The sequence below is a fragment of the Lepus europaeus genome, chromosome 15, assembly GCF_033115175.1.
Source record: "Lepus europaeus isolate LE1 chromosome 15, mLepTim1.pri, whole genome shotgun sequence".
NCBI lineage: Eukaryota > Metazoa > Chordata > Mammalia > Lagomorpha > Leporidae > Lepus > Lepus europaeus.
The window spans coordinates 35,001,705-35,020,474 of record NC_084841.1 but is presented as its reverse complement, the minus strand read 5'-3'; the positions used below and the strand labels follow the sequence as shown (position 1 = coordinate 35,020,474).

General features: G+C 36.7%; 1 protein-coding gene across 1 annotated transcript in view; it reads right to left on the bottom strand.

The window, feature by feature from the left end:
* The window catches only part of CCDC152 (coiled-coil domain containing 152), a 46,984-nt gene that overhangs the window by 4,961 nt on the left and 23,253 nt on the right, over window positions 1-18,770 (bottom strand). The window contains exons 4-5 of the mRNA XM_062211746.1: window positions 18,385-18,449; window positions 8,400-8,502 (exon numbers count right to left, since the gene is read on the bottom strand). Coding sequence (XP_062067730.1) covers window positions 8,400-8,502; window positions 18,385-18,449 — 168 coding nt within the window. The remainder of the gene's footprint in view (window positions 1-8,399; window positions 8,503-18,384; window positions 18,450-18,770) is intronic.

Sequence of the window (18,770 nt, the reverse complement as noted above, 5' to 3'; positions counted from 1 at the left end):
GGATGCCAGTGTTGTAGGGTTCAGCTTTACCCACCATGTCACAATGCCGTCCCTGTATTTATTCTTTTGAGAAATGTCTTATTGAGTTCTGTTGCCCATTTCTTAAATGGATTTTGTTGTTGTTGAGTTTTTTAAGTTGCTGATACATTCTGGATATTATAATCCTTTGTCAAATAGGTAGCGCAAATATTTTCCCCCATTCTGTTGGATGTCTCTTCATTCTACTGATTGTTTCCTTTGCTGTGCAGAAGCTTCAGATTTTTGTATAATCTCCTTTGTTTAGTTTTGCTTTTGTTGCTGGTGCTTTGGAAGTCTTGTCCAAGAAGTTGTTCCCCATCTCAATGTCTTGGAATGTTTTGCCTAAATTTTCTTCTAGTAATTTCTTGGTTTCAGGTCTTAAATTTAGGTCTTTGATTCCTCTTGATTTGACTTTTGTGTATGGTGAGAGGTATAGATCTAATTTCATTCTTTCACACATATACATCCAGTTTGTTCAGCACCACTTGTTGAAGAGATTATCCTTATTCCAATGTATGGTCTGAGCAGTTTTGTCAGAAATTTAATTGGCTGTACATACTTGGATTAATTTCTGGGCTTTCTGTTCTGTTCCATTGATTTATGTAGGACTTTTTTTTTTTTTGCCAGTACCATGCTCTTTAATTTACTATAGGTTTTTAGTATGCTTTGAAGTCAGGTATTGTGGTATCTCCAGCTTGATTTTTCTTGCTCAGGATTGCCTTGGCTATTCTGGGTTTTTTGTGATTCCATATGAATTTAAGAATTGCTTTTTCTAATATAGTAAAGAATGTCATTGGTATTTTGTTAGGGATTGCTTTGAATCTGTAGATTGCTTCAGGTATTTCAGATACTTTAATGATACTGATTCTTCCTATCCATAAGAAAGGAAATCTTTCCATTTTTTTTGTGTGTGTCCCAGATAACTTCTTTCATCAGTAATAATTTTCATTGTAGAAATCTTTCACTTCTTTGGTTAAATTTATTCCTAAATATTTTTTGTTGTTGTTGTGGCTATCATGAATGGGATTTCTCTTTCAGTGAGTTCATCATTGAAGTATAAAAACACTACTGCTTTTTGTGTGTTTACTTTGTAATCTGTAGCTTTACTGAATTGGTTTTTCAATTCTAACAGCTTTTTGGTGGAGTGTTTAGGTTTTTCTATGTACAATATTATGTCGACTGCAAGCATCGATAACTTAATTTTCTATTTTTCAACTTTGGTGCCCTTGTCTTGCTCCAGATCTGAGGGGAAACGCTTTCAGCTTTTCCCCACTCAGTATGATATTATGATATTGGGTGTTGGTTTGTTATACATATACAGCCTTTATAATTTTGAGGTCTGTTACTTCTATCTCTAATTTGTGGAGGGTTTTTTATCATGAAGGGGTGTTGAATATTATCAAATTATTTCTCTGCATCTGTTTTGATGACCACATGGTTGTTGTCCTTCATTTTATTGATGTGATTTATGGTGTTTACTAATTCATAAATGTTGAATCCCCCTCACAATCCAGTTGATCATAATGAATGATCTTTTTTGATGTGGTTTTGGATTTGATTTCCTAATGTTTTGTTGAGAATCTTTGCATCCATGTTCATTAAGGATATATATCTATAGATTTTGTGTCTTGTCTTTGTCCAGTGTTGGATAAAGTGATGCTAGTAGCATAAAAAGAGTTTGGCAGAGTACCATCCCACTTAATATTTTGCAATAGTTTGAGAAGTATTAGAGTTGCTTTGTCTTTGAATGTTTTGTAGAACTGTAGTAAAGCCATCAGGTTCTGGACTTTTCCTTGATGGAAAACTTTTGATTACTGCTTCAATCTTGTTACTTGTTATGGTCTGTTTAGCTTGTCTATATCTTAGTGGTTTAATCATGATAGGTTATATGTATGCAGGAACTTATCCATTTCTTTGAGTTTTACCAGTTTATTAGCATATAGTTCTTCATAGTAATTTATTATGATACTCTATATTTCAGTGGTGTCAGTTGTAATGTCTTTTTTTTTTTTAAAGATTTATTTACTCATCTGAAAGGCAGAGTTACAGAGGGGCAGAGAGAGAGAAGGAGGAAGGAAGGGAGGGAAGGACAGAGGTAGGAAGTGGGGGCAGAGAGAGAGAGAGAATGAGAGAGAGAGAGATAGAGGTCTTTTGTCCACTGGTTCACTCCCCAGCTGGCTGCAATGACTGGAGCTGGGCTGATCCAAAACCAGAAGCCAGGAACTTCTTCTGGGTCTTCAGTATGGCTGCAGGGGCCCAAAGGCCTGGCTATCTTCTACATTCCTAGGCCACAGCAGAGAGCTGGACTGGAAGAGGAGAAGCTGGGACTCGAACTACTGTTCATATGTGATGCCAACACTGTAGGTGGTGGCCCCACTTGCTACACCACAGGAACAGCCTCATAATGTCTCTTTTCATCTCTGATTTTATTTGAGTTTTCTCTATTTTTCCCTTTGTTAGTCTGGCTAGAGGCTTATCTATTTTATTTATCTTTAAAAAAATAAACCCAGCCTTTTATTTTGTTGGTCTTTTGTTTATTAACTTCAATTTCATTTGTTTCTATGCTGATCTTTACTATTTCTCACCTCTTGCTGATTTTGGGTTTGGTTTGTTTTTGTTTTTTAAGTAGTCAAGATACATCATGAGATTTTTAATTTGAGACATTTTTAATGTAAGTACTTAAAGCTATAAACTTCCGTCTTAATACTGATTTTGCTGTATCTCACAGGTTTTGAGATTTTTTGTTTTCATTTTCATTTTATTTCAGGAAAGATTTTAATATTCTTTTTAATTTCTTCAATGACCCGTTGATCATTCAGTAGTATGTTGTATAATTTCCAAGTATTTATGAGTGTTCTATTGTTATTCTTATTGTTGATTTCTATTTTTATTCCCCTGTGGTCTGAGAAGATACATGTTATGATTTCAATCTTTTTAAATTTACTGAGACTTGACTTGTGAACCAATATATGGTCTAGAAAATGTTTCATGTGGTGATGAGAAGAATGTGTATTCTGTAAGCAGTTGGGTGAAATGGCCCACATTAATGTCTGTTAGGTCCATTTTTTTCCAGAGTGTGTTTCAACTCTGATGTATCTTTATAGATTTTCTGTCTGGATGCTCTGTCCATTGATGAGAGTGGAGTTTGAAGGCACCCAATATCATTGTATTGTAATCTATCTCTCCCTTTAGGTCTAATAGTATTTGCTGTATATATCTGGATGGTCTTATGTTGGGTGCATATATATTTATGATTGTTGTATCTTCTTGATGAATCAAACCTTTTATCAAAATGTAATGTCTCTCTTTATCTCTTTTTATAGTTTTTGATTTAAAGTCTGTTTTACCTGGTAACAGGATAGCTATTCCTGCTTGTTTTTGGTTTCCCGTTGCCTGGTTTATCTTTTTCTAGCCCTTCACTTTCAGCCTATGTATATCTTTGTTTGTAAAGTGAGTTTCTTAAAGGAAGCATATATATATATATATGTATATATATTATATATGTATTTAATAATTTCAGTCAACCTAAGTCTTGGCTGGGGAACTGAATTTATTTACATTCATGATTAGTATTGATAGATAAGCACTTACATCTGCATTTTGTTGATTGGATACTGATTATACCTGCTCTGTTAATGAATTTGTTGGTATCATGTCCTTTCATGACATGTACTTCTAATGCAGGACCCCTTCACGATTTCTTGTAAGGTTGGTCTGGTGATGGTGGCTTCTCTAAGATTTTTTTAATTAACTTTTGTTTACTTGTTTGTAAGGTAGAGTTACAGACAGAGGGAGAGACAGAGAGAAGGTCTTCCATCTGCTGGTTTACTCCTCAAATGGCCACAAAGGCCATAGCTGAGCCAATCCAAAACTAGGGCCCAGGAGCTTCTCTGGGTCTTCTATGTGGGTGCAGGGTCCCAAGCATTTGGGCCATGTTCCACTGCTTTCCTAGGCCATAAGCAGAGAGCTGGATCATAAGAGGAGCAGCTGGGACATGAACTGGTACCCAAATGGGATGCTGGGGTACTGCAGGGGGAGGCTTAGCCTACTATGCCACAGCACCAGCCCTTCAGCTCTTTTATTATCTGGAAAATATTTTATTTCTACTTCACTTTTAAAGGATACCTTCATTGGATATACCATCCTCCATTTGTAATTTTTTTTTCCTTTTAAGACTTTCAATATATCATTCTATTGTCATGGTCTGTAGCATTTCTGCTGAGAAGTCTGTTGTTAATCCAGTTGGTTTTCCTTTATATGCAACTTAATGCCTTTTTCTTATTGTTTTTAGGATTCTATCCTTATCCTTAACTGTTGGAAATTTGTCTACAATATACCTTAGAGAAGATATTTTTTGGCTGAAACCCCTTGGGGTCCTTAAGCTTCCTGTATCTGGATGTCCATGTCTCCTTCAAGACCTGGGAAATTTTAACTATTATTTCACTTAGCAGGTTCTCAATATCATTTTCCTTGTCTTTTGTTTCAGCATCATTATGGTATGGATATTTGATTGCTTAATGGCATCCAACTTTTCACACAGACTTTCTTCGTTCTTTCAACAATCTTTTTCTTTATTTTTGTCTGATTTTGTTATTTCAAAGGTCTTGGCCTCCTGCTCAAAAATTCTTTCCTCTTCTGATGCTAGAGCTCTCAATCATATTTTTTATTTAATTGACTGAAGATTTCATCTCAAAAATTTCTATTTAGTTTTTTTCAATGATTTCTATCTCCTTCATGAATTTTTCATTCACATCACTTTTTTATGTACAGAACTATAACAGCTTTACAGTTACAAACTTCATATATTTCATAATTACAACTTTTAAGAACATGGTGATTCTTCCTACCATGCCCATCATCCCACCCACACTCCCATACCCCTTCCTCCTCCCTCTCGTATTACTACTCTTTTTTTTTAACTAAGATCTATTTTCAATTAAATTTATACACATGTGATTAACTCTATGTTAAGCAAAGAGTTAAACAAATAGAATGAAAACAACAACAACTGTTCCTCAACAGTCAAGACTGTTCAAATCATTGCTTCTGAAAGTGTCAATTACAATCTACAGATTGCCTTTTAGTTGCTCTACTAGTTATCACAGGTCAGGAAGAACATGTGATATTTATCCCTTTAGGACTTGCTTATTTCACTCAGTATGATGTTTTCCAATTTCATCCATTTTGTTGCAAATGACAAGATTCCTTTTTTTAACTGCTGTGTAGTATTCCATGGTGTATGTATCCCATAATTTCTTTATCCAGTCTTTAGTTGATAGACATTTGGGTTGATACCATGTCTTAGCTATTGTGAATTGAGCTTTCATATGCTGATTTCATTTCCCTTGGGTAAATTCCCAGAAGTGGGATGGTGGGTCATGTGGTAGATCTATATTCAGATTTCTAAAGTTTCTACATACTGTTTCCCATTGTGTCTTTACCAGTTTATATTCCCACCAACAGTGGATTAGGGTACCTTTTTCTCCACATCCTTGCCAGCATTTCTTGTTTATTGATTTCTGTATGAAAGTCATTCTAATGGGGATAGGGTGAAACCTCATTGTGGTTTTGATTTGCATTTCCCTGATGGCTAGTGGTACTGAGCATTTTTCATGTGTTTGTTGACCGTTTGGATTTCCTCTTTTGAAAAATGTCTGTTTAACTCCTTTGCCCATTTCTGAAATGGCTTGTTTTGTTGTTGTTGAGTTTCTTGATCTCTTTATATATTCTGGATATTTATCTTAAATAAGTTGTATAGATTGCAAATAATTTCTCCCATTAAATCGGTTACTTCTTAACTTTGCTGAATGTTTCTTTTGCAGTGCAGAAGCTTCTCAATTTGATGCAATCCCATTTGTCAATTTTGGCTTTGATTGCCTGTGCCCCTGGGGACTTTTTCAAGAACTCTTTGCCTATGGCAATGTCTTCCAGCGTTTCCCCAATGTACTCTAATAATTTGATGGTATTGGGTTGTAGATTTAGGTCTTTAATTCATTTTGAGTGGATTTTTGTGTAAGGTAGGGGTACTGCTTCATAATACTGCATGTGGAGATCCAATTTTCCCAGCACCTTTTGTTGAAGAGACTGCTCTAGGGATTGATTTTAGCTCCTTTGTCAAAGGTAAGTTTGTTGTTAATGCATAGATTGTTTTCTGGCATTTATATTCTATTCCGTTGGTCTACCCTTCTGTTTTTTGTACCAGTACCAGGCTATTTTGATTATAACTGTCTTGTAGTATTTCTTCAAATCTGGTATTGTGATGCCTCCAGCTTTGTTTTTGTTGTATAAAATTGCTTTAGCTACTTGAGGTCTCCTGTATTTCCATATGAACTTCAGCATCATTTTTTCTAGATCTGAGAAGAATGTCCTTGGAATCTCAATTGGTATCACATTGAATCTGTAAATTGTTTTCGATAGTATGGAAATTTTGATGGCATTGATTCCTCTAATCCACGAACGTGGAAGATTTTTCTATTTTTTTGTATCTTCTATTTCTTTCTTTCTTTAATGTTTCATAATTCTCATTGTAGAGATCTTTGACATCCTTGGTTAAATTTATTCCAAAGTATTTGATCTTTTTTGTTAGCTATTGTGAATGGGACTGATCTTAGAAGTCCTTTGTCAGCCATGGCATTGTCTGTGTACATTAAGGCTGTTGATTTTTGTGTGTTGATTTTATATCCTGGTACTTTACCCAACTCTTCTATGGAGTCTTTTGGATCCCCTATATATAGAATCAAATCATCTGCAAGTAGAGATAGTTTGACTTCCTCCTTCCCAATTGTATCCTTTTCATTCCTTTTTCTTTTCTAATGGCTCTGGCTAAAATTGCCAGGACAATATTGAATAGCAATGTTGAGAGTGGACATCCTTCTCTGGTTTTGGATCTTAGTGGGAATGCTTCTGACATTTACCCATTCAATAGGATGCTGGGCATGGATTTTTCATAAATTGTGTTGATTGTTTTGAAAATGTACCTTATATACCCAATTTGCTTAGTGTTTTCATCATGAAATGGCATTGTATTTTATCAACTACTTTTTCTGCATCTATTGAGATAATCATATGATTTTTGCTTCAATTTGTTATTGTGATGTATTACATTGATTGATTTGTGAATGTTGAATCATCCCTGCATACCAGGGATAAATCCCACATGGTCCTGGTGAATGATCTTCCTGGTGTGTTGTTGGATTCAATTGGCTACTATTCTGTTGAGGAGTTTTATGTCTGCATTCATCAGGCAAATTGGTCTGTAGTTGTTTTTCTCTATTGTATCTTTTTCAGGTTTAGGAATTAAAGTGATGATTGCATCATAAAAGAATTTGGGATGATTCCCTTCCTTTCAATTGTTTTGAATAGCTTGAGAAGAATTGGTGTTAGTTCTTCTTTAAATGTCTGGTAGAATTCAGGATGAAGCTATCTGGTCCTTGGCTTTTCTTTGTTGCAAGGGACTTTATTACTGATTCAATTTCTGTCTTGCTTATGGGTCTGCTTAGGTTTTCTATGTCTTCATGACTCAATTTAGGTAGGTTGTATGTTCCAACAATCTTTCAATTTCTTCTAGATTTCCTGGTTTGTTGGCATACGGCTCTTTGTAGTACTTTCTGATGACTCTTTTTATTTCTGTGGTGCCTGTTGTTACATTTCCTTTTTTCATCTCTAATTTTATTAGTTTGTGTATGCTCCCTCCTATTTTTGGTTAGTTGGCCAACAGTGTGTCAATTTTGTTTATTTTCATCGACTTGTCTTTTCATTTTCTTCACAGCATTAAAGAACAAAAATCAATAATTTTGTGGTAATATAATATATTATTTTCCTTTTTATTTGAGTTTTTTGTTTCATTTGAAGAAGCTTTTCCAAACTCGAGGTTGCAAAAGTAATCACTCATGCTTTCTTCCAGAAGTTTTGTAGTTGCAAGTTTCACAGTTAGACCTATCATCCATTAAATTAACTTTTGGGTATGGTATATCTAAAGATGAGATCCTTGGGAAGGTTTCTAATAACCATATAAAACCAATTAATCCTCAACACAATCATGCGAGATCTAATTTTCCAAGAAAAATTTCATTAGTCATTATATTCAATATGCTTAATATATAAATACAAAAGTTTCATTGTACTACATAAAATATGTAGTAGTTTTATATGTATATTGTTTAACACTAGAGAACATTAAATGCAAAAGGTGTGAATCAGATTTAGAACTGTTGTTATTACCTAACATAAATATGAAGAAATATTTTTAAAAACCATAAATGAAAAAGAATCAAAGTGTAATTCATTCAAGAATACTGGCTGTTACAGAAAAAATGAGCCTGCACATTAAAATTATTTTATAATATCTTAGAATTCAGTAGATTTACAATAAAAAATCTTACCTTTTTTCTGCATGTCCCGATAAACATTGCTTATTTCTATCTTATGTTCATCCTCTTTGATTTTCATTTCATTTAAAAGTTTGGCAATATTATTTTCATACTCCTAGAGATAAAATATATATTATTTTTTCTAATTTAAATGTGTATAAAACTTTTGATTAATTAAAAAGGTAAAATTTGCAGTATATAGAATTTTTGATATATAATTGTATCTAGAAGAAAAAAGCATTTATTGTTTGATTAATAAGCATAGAGAAAAACCAATTTCTTTTTTGTATGTATGTAGTGAACATATTTAAATGGGGCCGGAGTTGTGGTGCAGTCGGTCGATGCCCTGGCCTGAAGCGCTGGCATCCCATATGGGTGCTGGTTCTAGTCCCAGCTGCTCCACTTCTGATTCAGCTCTCTGCTATGGCCTGAGAAGGCAGTAGAGGAAGGCCTAAGTCTTTGGGCCCCTGCACCCATGTGGGAAACCTGGAGGAAGCTCCTGGCTCCTGGCTTCAGATCGGCACAGCTCCGGCCATTGTGGCCAATTGGGAAGTGAACCAGCAGATGGAAGAACTCTCTCTCTTTCTGCCTCTCCTCTCTTTGTGTATCTCTGACTTTCAAATAAAATAAATAAATCTTGGCCGGCGCCGTGGCTCAGTAGGCTAATCCTCCGCCTTGCGGCGCCGGCACAACGGGTTCTAGTCCCGGTCGGGGCACCGATCCTGTCTCGGTTGCCCCTCTTCCAGGCCAGCTCTCTGCTGTGGCCAGGGAGTGCAGTGGAGGATGGCCCAAGTGCTTGGGCCCTGCACCCCATGGGAGACCAGGAGAAGCACCTGGATCCTGCCATCGGAACAGCGCGGTGCGCCTACCGCGGCGGCCGTTGGAGGGTGAACCAACGGCAAAAAGGAAGACCTTTCTCTCTGTCTCCCTCTACTGTCCACTCTGCCTGTCAAAATAAATAAATAAATAAATCTTTAAAAAATAAATATTTAAATTATTTTAGCTTTTCAGTTGATAAAATTTATACCTTTAGAGTGTACAGCCTGATGTTTTTGGTATATATATATTAGTTTGACTAAATCAAGTTAATTAAAATATATATATCCTGACCCACTGTTTATATGTGTGTGTGTGTTTGTGTGTGTGTGTGTATGGTAAAACCACTTAAATTCTACTTTCTTAGCAATTTTCAAGTCTATAATCATTATTATTAATTATAATTATCATGCTGTATAACAGAGCTCTTGAGTCTATTACTACTATCTAATTCACTTTTTTTTTGCGTTATTTGACCAACATCTCCCTAGTTATGTCCCCCAACCCATGAAAGCCCGTGTTAAGAAACCACTCCACACTTATATAAGACTTACATAAGACAGATCTATTTTTGATCCATGCAGATCTAGATCATATAGAAAAGATGTCCTTTTATCTTTGCTACCTGATACTCAACACCAGTGTTTAGTATGGACACACAAAATATTTGGCTTAATGATATGAGTAAATGTCACTAAAGCATTAAAATATGTGTATGTTAAATATAAGGCAAAGCTATACTTATTGTTATTTACTTTTTAAAACTGAATTCACATGCAACAATTTTTGAGTTTTTGTAAAAGACTTATTTACTTATTTGAAAGACAGAATGACAAGGAGGGAGGTAGGTAGAGATATTTTCTATCCACTGGTTCATTCCCTATATGTCCACAACAGCCAGAGATAGGCCAGGTATAAGCTAGGAGTCAGCAACTCCCTTTTGTAGTCTCCTATGTGGGTGGCAGGGACCCAAGTATTTGGACCATTATCTGCTTTTTCCCAGGTGTGTTAGTAGGGACCTGAATTAGAAGAGCTAAGTAGCCAGGATTTGAACAGATAATCCAATATGGGATGTGGGCATCCCAAGCAGTGGCTTAATACATGGCATCATGATGCTTTTCCCTTCTTTAGAGCCAACAAAAGGCACTGTCTGATAGCTAGCAAGTTTTACTCAAGTAGGAAAAGCCTTCTGAATGTGGGGAGAACTTTGGTTTTGAAAATTATATAGATCATTCTAATTCTGATGGACATCAAACACTAACCATTGCAAGGGTTAGCCTTATGAGGAAGCATCTAAAGATGGATCTAATTTGAGAAGTCCTCAACAGCTGCCTAAATTAACTTCTTACGTTGCTAAAGCATGTAAACGATTTATTACACTAAAAGTTGACAGTAGTATTGAGAATGGTACAGAAATAGAAAACCCCAATGTTTTATAGTTTTTCCAGAAGAGCTGTATTGCATAAAGATGATGTAGACAAGAGAAAAGGAAAATGGGAAGAATGAAAGTAATAGGACAGTAGGAGAAATGCATTTTTTTTTTTATTTTTTGACAGGCAGAGTGGACAATGAGAGAGAGAGACAGAGAGAAAGGTCTTCCTTTGCCATTGGTTCACCCTCCAATGGCCGCTGCAGCCGGCGCGATGCGGCTGGCACACCGCGCTGATCCGAAAGCAGGAGCCAGGTGCTTATCCTGGTCTCCCATGGGGTGCAGGGCCCAAGCACTTGGGCCATCCTCCACTGCACTCCCTGGCCACAGCAGAGAGCTGGCCTGGAAGAGGGGCAACCGGGACAGAATCCGGCGCCCCGACCAGGACTAGAACCCAGTGTGCCGGTGCCACAGGCAAAGGATTAGCCTATTGAGCTGCAGCACTGGCCAGAAATGCATTTTTTAAAGGCAAGATGTCCCAAAAAGTCTCTAAATATCATGAATGCTGAGACCCAAGCATTATATTCCCAACTTCTTAAATATTTATCTTGTTTTATATTTATTGAATTAATGTCAATAAGAATTCTTCAAGGTGGGGTCAGTGTTGTAGTTGCAATGTCAGTTCCCATATAGGCGCTTGTTTGAGTCCCAGCTGCTCCACTTCTGAACCAGGTCTCTGCTAATACACCTGAGAAAACAGCAGAGAACGGGCCAAGTGCTTGGACCCTAACAACCTGTGGGAGACCCAGATGAAGCTTCTGGCTCCTGGCTTTGGCATGGCCCAGCCCTGGCCATTACAGCTATTTGAGGAATGAACCAACAGATGGAAGAGCTCTCTTTCTCTGTCTATCCCTCTCTCTGTATAACTCTGCCTTTAAAGTAAAACCTTAAAAAACAAAGGATTTTTGAAGGCAGAGCCTTCAAAATGAATGGGCTTTTGAGGGCAAACCAACTTCCTCCAACTTATGCAAAATTATGTTTGTGTGCATACATACATGCATACATGCCTTTGAGCATTTTTCCCCAAAGAAATTGCATAGCTTTTACTACTTAGATATTCAACGGTATTTAAGAGGTTAAAAAAAATCAAGATACACTGGCTTACATGTCTATAATTAAAAATAGCCAAACATTCTACCAGATTACTTCAGCTCAAAAGTGATCAGGGCTCCCATTTGTGCTAATTATCCTGCCATGAAACTTGCAGAGAATAGCCAAATCTATCCAACCTCTTGGCTCTGATTAAGGTTGGGCAGGCAAATACAGGGGTGTATATCACAAATCACTATTTTCCATATGCGTGTATTTAGGTTTCTAGATGGGTAACACTAAAGTGGCTTTCATAACAAGTCCTGATTCAACCATGTGCACTAAGTGATTGCTGCCCTGAGAAATCACAAGTCAAATCTATGTAACTTTCCATTATCCACTGATTTTGGCATCTGAAGATGCCACCATTAGAATGGAATGTTTCCATCAATTTGGTAAGACCCAGAATTCTCACTCCAGCCTCCAGGCATGAAGTGTCTCTAAGGTCTGGGCTGAGGCAGGCTATATCTCACTAAGTTCCTTTCCCCCATTTTAGCCTGTGCCAACCTTAAATAATTTAACCATTTCTTTTTCTCTAAGGGAATCATACTCTAATAAATTATAGTTGATTGCCTTCTTCTTATTTGCTTTCTAGAAACTTTTAAGTTCTGAAAGATAACTGACTACAATGAAGATGGCTGCTCAACTCCTTCTCCACAAAAAGGAATAAAACAAATGAAGAGTTGTATTTTGAGATGAGTTGCTGAAGGAGAGCAAGGGAAAGACGGGAACCATGTAGGACATGGAGACTTGGGATAGAAACAAAGAGAAAAGAATAAAGTCCACTGACAACCTCAACCTTAGCTTTCTGGCTAAAAGGACTCCTCATTTCAGGTTAAAGGGTGAATGTGAGAGTCCTTGCAGACCAAATCAACACAGAGCTGACAGTGCTAGCTAAAGCAGAGTTGAGTTCTACAGTTGTTACAGACTTGGAGCCCAATTAGGGGAGCTTCCTGGAATCTTTATGACATTGCTTCAGAGAAAGAACTCACACTATCTCCCTCCCCCAAAAAGCCCCCAACTCCCAGAGCCCAGGCAGCTCTATAGAGTTTGGTGCCAAAAATAGTGGCCTAGGGGACAGAAGTCTCTGTATATTCCATCTCTGGTATCCTATAAATATGGTGCCACACTAGAACAAAAGGCTGCAGGCTCATGAACCCAGCTAGACTCTGCAGTGGAACTTTGACCATAGCACCCAGTTGCACAGTGCTTTGCACTACACAAGTCAGATAGTTCAGAGTTTTTGCTTCTCAAGACCAGAGAAGCAAAGGTGCTTGCTCCCTGAGACCTGGGGCCCATCTTCTTCCACTTCCCCACAGTTTATGCACTGCTATCAGCAACTACTACCACTAGACCTGAGAGTATTTGCTCCATGCACCTTGTTAAATCTGCACTTGTCAGAGGTCTCTGATAATAGCAATAATGTACCTCAGCAGTGCCTGAAATGTGCCCTGTGGTCCAAGGCCTCTGTGCCATTACTGTCATTTATGGAATGGCCACAGAGTGAGTTTCCTGAGTCACCAATGTACTCCTACTCCTCTCAACACCTCAGAAATAGATGGACTTTCTACATGTGCTGCATCCAAAGCCATGGATGATAGCCAAAGAAGCTCTAGGAAGAACACACTGCTGTGTCCAAATGGAACCAAAGCCTACCAAATATAGCCCTAGGCAAATCTTCATGAGAAATTCTTTTACAAAAACCATCTAAAAAAGTTGTAGAGATAACTGTTCTGTCAGATGCACAAACATTAACATACGGACAAAAGAAGTAGGAAAAAACAAGGTAGCATGACCTCTCCAATAACTCTCTAGCTTCTGACCCCAAAGAAAAGAATATTGATAAAATACCTGAAAAAGTATTCAAAAGAACAATCCTAAGGAAATTAAGTGAGAGTCAATAGAATATAAACAAACAGTTCAACATGATATGAATTGAGAAATTAATTAATTAATTAATTAAGATCATGATAAAGAACCAAACAGAAGGACTCAATATGTGAAATAAAAAATACAGTCGAGAGTGCAAAGACTAGATCAAGTAGAAGAATTTCTGAACTTCAAGATAAGCTTCTTGAAATATCCTAATCAGACAAAGAAAAAAGAAAAATAGATTAAAGAAATCTATGAGATTTATACAACACCAGTAAATAAAAAATATTCAAACTGTGGGAATACTAGAAGGAAAATGGGAGGGAAAAGGCATAGAAAACCTCAAGGAAACAACAGTTGAAAACTTACCCAATTCTGGGAAAGATACAGACATCCAGGTCCAGGAGACCCAAAGGAACCCAAACAGATTTGACTATAAAAGTCCTCATTTAGGCATATTAGATCAAACTGCCAAATGTCCAAGACAGAAAAAGAATTCTAAACACAGAAAGAGAAAAGTGGCCAATCACATTTAAGAGAACATTATTAGAGTAACATCATATTTCTCAGCAAAAATCTTATAGTCCAGGAGAAATGGAATGACATTTTCAAAATTCTGAAAGAAAAAAATTGCCAACCAGGAATGTTACACCCAGCAAAGATATCATTCAGAAATGAAGGGGAAATAAGGACTTTTCAAAACAAACAAAAACTGATGAAATTCATCATCCTTAGATTGGCCTTAGAGGAAATGCCTAAATAAGTCCCACATTTGCAAGTTAAAAGATGATAATTACCTTCATGAAAGTATGCAAAGGATAAAACTCATTGGTAAGGCAGATACACAAATGAAAAAGAGAAAGGACCCAAGTCCTATCTCCACAGAAAATTGCCATATCACAAAAAGAAAGAGATAAAGGAACAAAGAATATGTAAAACAGTGAGAAGCAATAACATGGGATGGGCATTTGCTACAACAGTTTTTATACCACTTGGGATGGCCATATCCCATATCGGAGTGCCTGATTTTCAGTCCTTGTTGTATTTCCATTTCTAGCTTTTTGAAAGTGTGCATCCCAGGAGGCAGCAAATGATGGTTTTACTAGGATCCCTGCCACCCATGTGGGAAATGCAGATTGAGTTCTGAGCTCCTGGCTTTGGCCTGGCCCTGCACCTACCTTGCCTGTTGTGTGAATTTGGAGAATGAACCAACAAATGGACAATCTCTCTCTCTGTCTCTCTACCTTTCGAATAAATAAAAATACAATTTTTAAGCACTAGAATGTAGACTTTTAAAGAAGAAAAAATAAGGGGCCGGTGCTGTGGCACAATGGGTTAAAGCCCTGGCCTACAGTGTCAGCATCCCATATAGGCGCCAGTTCTAGTCCCAGCTGCTCCTCTTCCAATCCAGCTCTCTTCCATGGCCTGGGAAAGAAGTGGAAGATGGCCCAAATCCTTGGGCCCCTGCACCCACATGGGAGACCTGAAAGAGGCTCTTGGCTTCTGGCTTTAGTTCCGCACAACTCCTGCTGTTGCGGCCATCTGGGGAGTGAACCAGTGGATGGAAGACCTCTCTCTATGTCTCTACCTCTCTCTGTAATTCTGTCTTTCAAATAAATAAAATAAACCTTTGAAAAAAAAAGAAAAAGAAAGAAAAAAGAAAATTTCAGGAGTAAATTTGAGCTTATCAATAATAATATTGAGGGGCTGGCGCCATGGCACACTAGGTTAATCCTTTGCCTGCGGCGCCGGCATCCCATATGGGCAGCGGGTTCTAGTCCTGGTTGCTCCTCTTCCAGTCCAGCTCTCTGCTGTGGCCAAGGAGGGCAGTGGAGGATGGCCCAAGTGCTTGCACCCGCATGGGAAACCTGGAAGAGGCTCCTGGCTCCAGGCTTCGGATCAGCATAGCTCCGGCTGTTGCAGCCATTTGGGGAGTGAACCATCGGATGGAAGACCTTTCTCTCTGTTTCTCTCTCTCTCTCACTGTCTGTAAATCTACCTATCAAATAAATAAATAATAAAGATATTGAATGTTATAAATAATATCGAATAGAAAAAATTTCCCAATCCATGGATATAGAGTAGCTGAATGAAATTCACTTCACCATAAAGACAAACAGACTAAAAGTGAATGGTTGGACAAAGATATTCTATGCAAATACCAACAGGGAGCAGGACTAGCTATATTTAGATAAAATCGACTTTAAGATGAACATTTTAAAACATTGAAAATAAAGAAATAAGAATTATAAATAAATAAATATGCAACCAACACTGGAACACCCAATTTTATAAAGCAAACATGATTAGATCTAAGGGGAGAAATAGTTGGGGACTTCAACACCCTACTTTTTTTAAAGGATTATTTATTTGAGAGGCAGAGTTACACACACACACACACACAGAGGGAGAGACAGAGAGTGAGGTTTTGCATTCACTTGTTCACTCCCCAAATGACCGCAATGGCTAGAGCTGGGCCTATCTAAAGCCAGGAACCAGGAGCTTCTTCTGGGTCTCCCATGCACTTGGGCCATCTTCCACTGCTTCCCCAGGCCATAAGCAAAGAGCTGGATCAGAAAAGGAGCAGCAGAGACACGAACTGGCACCCATAAGGGATGTGGGCACAGCAGGTAGAGGCTTAGCTTAGTACTCACAGCGCTGGCTGGCCCTATACCCCACTTTTATCAATGGGCAGACCATCCAGATTAAAAAAATCAATAAAGAAACAAAGGAATTAAATTATATTACAGACCAAATGACTTAACAAACATCAGAGCATTACACACAATAGCTTTAGAATTTACACTCTTCTCATTAGCACCTGGAACATTCTCCAGGATAGAACATATATTAGTCCAGAAGACAATCCTTAATAAACTTTAAAAAATCAAAATCACATATTATCTTTATTGTATTTCAATTAAAAAATAAAAAAAAAATTCCAAAGGATAGCCTCTGGTTGTATAAAACTTGAGTATTCTCTATACACAGATTATAAAAATCCTCCCTGCCTTGCAAATATTTCCATTAAGCACTTCCTGAATTTGTTCTTCACAAGTTTGGGATGTGCTTGGCAAATTTTGTACTAATGAATTCTCTTGGACAAAGGTCATTTTTCAGTTTGCCTTCATTAGCAGTTAATTAAGAAATTCAGAATGTCAGGTTGTGATGTTTTCTCCTTAATTTCCAGTCCTCTAAAATTTCCTTTTGAATTCCAGACAAAGCAGTATTCTGGGACTTGAAGCTTTAGAAGGGATTTAGGGTAAAAATGTCTTCCTCTGTCTTCCTAATCCAACTAAAACCTGACTTCGCCATCTACTGTTGAACTCCAGATTCAATGCACAGGAGGAATGGAGGAAGGATAAAGGAAAAAGAAAAGAGTAGGATGAATTCCAGAGGTACTTACATTACCTTAAAATTGGTGGTTAACAGTTAATTTTTACAAAGCACAGTTACAATACTTTTTATTACTGCTGAGTATTACCCAGAAGTTCTGAAGATGTTTCTAGAAACAGCTTGTGTTCTTTTCCTATGCTCCTTAAATGAGAAACCAGACAGAATTTAGAGAAGGGTTTTCATATTGAAGCCTGTTTTAGATCCAGCTTGAGTTTTGGAGTTCTTAGATCTGCCATAATTTGACATTTTGGCTCTTTGGAAATGAAAAAAATTAGCATAATAAATCCCAAAGGCTTTTAGGACCCCAAAGGGCAGAAACATGTGAACTGCGATTTATTAAGCACTTTCTATGACTTTTTTTTAAGACACTGTACTATAAGAGCATACTTAGAAAAGTTCTTGGAAAATGGAATTAAAATAAAATTAATGCTTTGTGTAAAACATTCTGAAATCTACACATTCAGCAGATCCTCAGAAAGTTCACAGAAAATGCGAATTATGAAAAGAGTTTCAAATATTTTTGCACCAAAATAAGCTTATCTTTTAGTTCTATTTCCATGAGCTTTTTGAAGTACCCTTATTTGTTCTACAACTGCTATCACTATACTGTTCCTATAGGTATGGTTGTCCTGTAAAGGGATTTAATTTGCGATCCATGTAAAATACTCCTTTCATTTAGATGGTGAAGTGATTACCCAGATCATAAAAGTACACATACATTTTTATACATATATTTTATACACTTATACTTTATTATAAAAATTTCAAAGTAGCTAATCAAGTATTACTTTATAGTAAAGACTCTACTGTTCCAATAGGTATGATTGCCCTTTAAAGAGATTTAATTTGTGATCCATGTAAAATGCTCCCTTCATTTATTGGTGCAATGATTACCCAAATCATAAAAAGTACACATACATTACATTATTATAAAAATTCAAAATAATAATCAGTAGATTACTTTATGGTAAAGACTCTATTAACACAATTGAAAATACATAGCAAAATAACTATAGCTCTTTGTGGTAGAAGCAAAAAATAATGTACATGATATATTAAGTAGATTACATTTCATAAAGAAACATTAGACTTCTCAAAATTTGTATTGCTCTTAAAATAAATGTTCATTTTTAAAGACTATGGTATATTTACACACAAAGTTTGTGGGAAATGGAATTAAAAGATAAGTTCATTTTAGTGCAAAATAAATCTGAAGTTCAGACATAGTTTTTCCATAATGTGTGCTTTTCCATGAACTTTCTGAAGATTCTTTGTATGCACTTTTGTGTATAAACAAAAATATTTGGCTGTGCTTATTAATCATCTCTTTTTTTCTAATTTGTAAAGACAATGCTGTACAGATACTTGCTCAAGTATAATGATACACAAACTCACCTGTTCATGAGATTTTAACTTTTCTTTTATAAGATCAGCAGTTCTTTTCAGTTGTTCATTTTCACCTGTATAAGAATAAAAAAGAACATTGTAATACATGTCACTTTTCAATTAATATATGATCATTTTAACATTTTAGCTTCAACTCATGTATGTATTCAACAAATATTTATCTACTCCTGTGCTATATCCTAGGAATGTAGAAGGAGCTATTGCTCTTCAAAGATAAACATAGATGTATAAGTAGTTACATGTGTTGAGAATGATGGCAATGTATCTGAAATACTGTGGGAATCTGTGGAAAGAAAGTCTAGGTCAGCTTGAAGTCAGGAAAGGATTTCAAGAAAAGGAAATTCCTGTATTAGGGGAAGACATTTCAGACACAC